The 6,000-nt window shown below is 39.8% G+C and overlaps 1 protein-coding gene across 1 annotated transcript in view; it reads right to left on the minus strand.

Moving 5' to 3' along the window:
- ABCA13 (ATP binding cassette subfamily A member 13) overlaps positions 1-6,000 on the minus strand; it is a 457,705-nt gene that overhangs the window by 92,629 nt on the left and 359,076 nt on the right. Inside the window, exons 44-45 of the mRNA XM_045286290.1 lie at positions 4,663-4,778; positions 609-765 (exon numbers count right to left, since the gene is read on the minus strand). Coding sequence (XP_045142225.1) covers positions 609-765; positions 4,663-4,778 — 273 coding nt within the window. The remainder of the gene's footprint in view (positions 1-608; positions 766-4,662; positions 4,779-6,000) is intronic.

Genomic DNA, 6,000 nt, shown 5'->3' on the forward strand with positions numbered 1-6,000 from the left:
TGTCCTTTGGAGTGTTCTTACAGAGAGAGATTTCCCTCTCAGGGAAAAATGTTCCATGCCCGTACGGGAGCTCTTTGCACAAACATTTTGAGGTAGTAAAACCAAACATGCAGTAGACACCATCACCATCACCTCAGCTAATTCATCGGACCTGCTCTGGTTGGCGAGTCTGAGCGGTCACTGTGGCTTACCCCAGACGGCCTGAACTGCAAGGAGGTAATGCTGCCCCTCCTACTGCAACAATCTGACAGGCCACATTTGTACCCATCGATTCATGGATCCCACCTTTAATTCAGCATATCATCAACGAAGAGTCATTGGTTTAGGTTTCCAGAGTTGCAGCTGTAACCATTTAAGGGAGTCTACCCTAACTGACCGAGCAGCGAGACTGTCTTGATGTCATTTATTGCTAGACCCAGACCTAGCTCTACTATAATGGTACAACCACTGTTTTTGTTAAGTAGAGTCATTTTTTTCCTTTAAAGGCAGTGAGAGTCAGTTAAAGGCAGTTGACGTGAGCACATTTCCTTCCCATTCCAGTTACGAATGCAGCAAAATAGGTACAAGTGTACATCCTCTGCTTCGGAGTGATGCTGATGGCCACTGACCTTTGACTTGGAGATAATGACCAGCAACCGAGGCATGATAGTCATGAGCATGGTGCAAAGGCCGCAGATGAAGTTTAAAGAGATGTAGGAGATGAAAGCTACATTTGAGCTTGAAAAAGCTCTGGACATCAGATACATCCAAGGAAGGGTTGCATATCTGAAAACAAACACAAAAAACTATCATGTAATGTATGACAATGCTTCATTTACAATGGCAATGGCCCAGAAGTAGGCTCAAGAGATGTGGTCCTGACTTTGTAGGCTCTGTGACCTGGCCAAGTCCACGGACATCTCCCATCATCACCTCATCTCTATGCCTGGACCCCATCTTCTGCTCCGATTCTTCTGTAAAGCAGGGGTAGACTCTACTTTGTCATTGTAGTGGAAATTAAATTACATCACGACTCAGAAGAGCAGCTGAGGTCCAATTCACGATAAGGCAACAAAATCAGAAACGTAAGCTCCTTTTCAGAGTCCCACCTGTTCTCGCATCCTCCTCACATTCTCCAGTAACCTTGAAAGATGGACACTAATTACCACTTCACCAAAAGGAAAATACCATGAACAAGGTTCCACAGCTATTATGTAACATCACTGAAAATGAGATTCGGATCACTGTGCTCCCCAAACTGGAGAGTAAGTGGCACCACTAACAGTGGATCCTAGACAACGTACTTAGATTTAGATGAGTTCAAGATTTAAGAAACCTATCAGTTGTTTAGCTGACATGTGGTCCACAAAGCTTGATTCAATCCCAGATATGAAGTATGTCAAAGGACCTATGCCTTAGGGATATCACCCATCTCTACCAAACCAGAAAGTGTGGTCTTTTAATAGGATTTTAAAATGTGTTCTACATTTTCCTCCCACGCTTTCTAGGACCTTCTGTAGTGATCCCCGATCAGCATTTTGAATCAGGTTGGCTTTAGGGTATCATCATCTAGTGATTCTAGTTTCGGTCCAGTGGAGGCTGTGGTTCACACGGTCCACCCGTTCTTTGGACACATTGTTGGTTGGAGTCTTTAATGGTCTTCACTCTTCTTTGCTTTGGACCAGGAGAGACCAAAAGCTGTGTTTTCAATACAGCTCACAGCCTCAATCGCTACTCACCAGAGTAGGATATCTATTGTCTGTTACATAAATTGCCCTAGATCTCATCTGAAATGATGGTCCATGTGACCTCCTCCCTGGGGGACGGACGACAGAAAAGTGGGTGAAGGGAGACGTCAGACAGGGCAAGATATGACAAAATAATAATTTATAAGTTATCAAGGGCTCATGAGGGAGGGGGGAGAGGGGAGGGAGGGGAAAAATGGGGACCTAATGCCAGGGCCTTAAGTGGAGAGGAAATGTTTTGAGAATGATGACGGCAATGAATGTACAAATGCGTTTTACACAATTGATGTGTGTATGGATTGTGATAAGAGTTGTATGAGCCCCTAATAAAATGATTTAAAAAAATAAAGAAATGATGGTCCTAAGTGACCACCCCCAGGGATTCAGTCTCTCTAAGTTTTTTATTTGGGCTAAGAAATTTTCATAAGTTGGCCCCCTGAATGCTCTACTATATGCCTAAATAATATTTTTCAGCACCCAAATAGTTATGTAGAAATGCCCTCTGAGAATCCTGTATATACTTGTGGGAGTACTCCCAGCAAGAATCCCATACTTGTTAAGCTTGTATGCACACCCTCCTAGATTTTTGTTTATTATTGCTGTAGTTGCAGAGTGGTGTATGTAATAGTTTTTTGTTTGTTTGTTTGTTTTATCACTGTGGCTGTTTGCTCTTGTGTACCTCCCAGTTCCTTATTCAAGTTATCAGTGCCTTTTCCTTCACCCACATTAATACATGTCTACTCTCCCTCTGCCATCTCTAGTAACCATCACCTTTCAGTCAACTAATAGGCCTCTAAAGTCAACAATCACACGTGCAATCTGTGTTCCCTCCAGAGAAATCAACCATATGAAATGAACAGGAGAGCATGGGACTAAACAGAAAGCCCAGAGGCAGGAAGGGGCAGGGAAGAACAATGAGATTGAGAAACTCAGGGAGGGAAGAGTAAAAGGGCGTCATATTGAGTAGATTGCAACTAACACCAAGAAACAAAATGTCCATAAATGGTTGAATAGCAATATAATTTGATCTGTAAAATTTTACCAAACCAATTAAAAATGATTTTGAAAAGAATAAAAGGAAAATACACTTCAAAGAAAAAAGTCAGCAAAAAAACCTGAAAATAAAACAAAAACACCATCTTTCTTTGTTCTACTTACTAATTCTTAGAGTCAAGTTATTCAAGGTTAGCAAACAGGAATAACAAACTCTTGTCTTTTCTCCTGTGGAGCAGCTGGTGGCTATGAACTGTTGACCTTACAGTTAGAAGCCCAGGGATTTACCACCAAAATCCCTTTCCTTTTGACAGTTCTTTAAAAAGCTGAATCTAACCTCTGTGGATCCTGACGGCTACACTACAGAAGACCAAATACAGACAGATATTTTCATTGCTCCTCGGATGACACGATGCCCCAGCAAGTCTATTCAAAAAATGTTAGACTCACACATGCATGGAGACATTTTAGCTTAATTTAGAATCTGTAAAAGCATTCAAAATCAAAGGTTATAATAAAAGCTTCTGAAAATGTCTTTTATAAAAAGATCTCTGACCATTTTATTTCGTCTTATGTTTTATATTAATTTTTGACATCGTCTCTTCTATAGTTCAAAAACATATTTTTAGAAATGCGTATTTTAATCACACTATAGACATGCTAACATCATTTAATTAGGCTAATAATTTAAAATCAAATAACTTTCGCAGAACTGGGAATATATAGTTATAGTTACATACAGGTACATAAACTTCCAATTGAAAATCATAAGCAATTTACTTTAGGCCTATTTTATAGCTAAAGATGTAATATCATATAAATATTAAAATAGTTTTATTTATAACAATGATGGCTAGAAATAATTTAGAAGAAACTCTCTTCTAATCATTATACTTGGTGTTTTATATGAACTGCTAAATTTAACTTTCACAAAAGCAGAAAGTGAATATTATCCAAAAAAATAGAGGCTCAACAAATATAATTGATATTTTCAAGGTTACAGAGCTAGCATGTGATAATATCCCTATTCCCAAGTAAGTGGATCTACCTTTTAGCCTGTTTATATATCTGTCTGTCTGATCTAGAATTTATGTGTCATCTAGCTATCTTCCTATCTGATCTATCCATCCATTTATCTAACAATAACATAAACTTCCTAATTAGATGCTCTGAGGAACTGTTTGAAAATCAAAATCTAGAGGTTGTCACAGTAATTTATTGTTGATTTTTTTGCTTTTAAAAACACAGAATGTTTCAAAAAAATTAAACTTGAATCATAATAAATTATTCTGTTCGTTATTTTCTCCCTGTATTTATCTCTCATATACATGGCCTCGATACAGACACATATAAAGGGCTGATAATAAGATCCATCATTATACATTCCTACAAATGGGTATGTAAAATTTTGGAATCACAAGATATGATTTTCATGAATGAGTAAAAGCAAGGTTTGAGTAAACCAACCCTTCTCTTCTTCTCAGGGGTGAGGCAGGGAGCTAGCATTCCCACAAACCATTTTCAAACTACTAATATCATAGGGAGGAAAAATGTCATGCCAGTTAGAGAGCTTCAAAAGAGAAAGTGTCTAAATTTCCGAGCGAACTGAATCAGTTTGAGGCCTCAGGTTAATGCTGAAGAGAGAATAATAGATAATCCATTTCAAACTGCCCAGATTCATCGTCAGAGAGCTTGAGGGCCGCCTTTTTGAGACGGAGCCAGTCCCATCTACATTATGGTCCTATCAGCCCGCCCTCCCTGCATGAAGCAGCCATCAATTCATCATTCTGCCCGCGCTTGTTTTCAAGCTAGTCCTGGTAAGAGCAACATAATGACTTGAAAAGGGAGAAAATCATGAAGCCAACAGCAGGTTCAAAGCCATCCTGAGGGTTTTCACTTTCAGAAAACAAGCCATAATTCTGCAGCAGTGTTTCTCATCACATACCCAAAAAGTGCCAGCAGGAGGGCTGTGGCTGCCAAGTTCTCCCGGAAAGTGAACGCTGATAACTGGAAGGCCATGATAATGGCCAAACACAGGCCGACGGAAACCAAGTAAAAGAACTGAGGAAATAAAACAGAAGCAAAGGGGACGTGTCAGATTGAATGAGCACAATTTCCATGATCTACTTCTCCTGAAGTACTTCTTGAAAATTCCTCTTGAATTCATTTCCTTGGCAATTGTTTTGCAGATTAGACATTTCAGAGCAATAGAATTAATTAGCCATGGCGGTCCACCCAACCCATGCACTGAGGGGAGGATCCTGGCAGAACCACCTTACCTTGTTAGTGTTGAGTTGATTCCAATTCAAGGTGGACCCCTGGGCTGCACAATAGAAGTGTGCTCCACATGTTGTTCTTGGCTGTCATTTTTAAGAAAGCAGATCGCCAGCCCTTTCTACCAGGCTGCTGCTATGGGAATTCATTCAAAGTATCAACCTTCAGATTAATAGCTGAGTGCAAACTGTTTGCACCAATTAACCGTTTTATAAGAATCCAGACACACAGAATCAAGCAAGACTTCCTTCAGAGAAGGAAAAGGTTTCTTACTCAGGCTGAAAAACCTCCAAATAGCACTCTCTGCTTCCAGACACAAATTCATCTTCGGAGTCCCTGAACAACAACCATTATGCCCTCTCTCAGATGGTTTCAAGTAAATAATCTGCTGTTCTAGTGCCTCTGGCTACATCCATTGATGCAAGGTCTCATCCACATAACTGGTCCCGTTTTAATTTCATATCTAAATGTGATGTCACCTCCTTGGCATCCTTCTTTGAGAAACTGATTTAAATGTACCCCAAACCATATTATCCTCTTCTATCTCTAATTACTAGCTAATTGTATTTTAAAAGACCCAGAGCCATTGAATCACTTCTGACTCATAGGCCCAGAGAGCAGAGCAGAAATGCTACCTAGGAATTCTGAGACTGGGACTCTTTAACAGATCAGAAAGCTTCATCAGTCTTCTGTAAAGTGGCTAGTGGATTCAAACTGCTGACCTTCATATTAACAACTCAACATGTATTCCACCACACCATCTCATCTTCTACAGCCTCACAAATATTTGTTAACTGATCAGTTGAGTAGATTAAGCAGGAGGTGATTGGTTAAAGGTGGAACAACAGTCAATTAAGAACCAAATGATTCCTCCTGCCCTTAAGCTCAATTTCATATTTTAAACTAGAGTGGAGTTTGGTGGAGGTATAAAGAGATAATAAATGGAGAATGGAAGGAAATGTCCTGGAAATGTGGGTCCATGGATGTGTATTCATTCTCACGGTACCCT

The sequence above is a fragment of the Echinops telfairi genome, unplaced genomic scaffold, assembly GCF_000313985.2.
Source record: "Echinops telfairi isolate 266 unplaced genomic scaffold, ASM31398v2 ScPeMD7_7;HRSCAF=31, whole genome shotgun sequence".
NCBI classification, from domain to species: domain Eukaryota; kingdom Metazoa; phylum Chordata; class Mammalia; order Afrosoricida; family Tenrecidae; genus Echinops; species Echinops telfairi.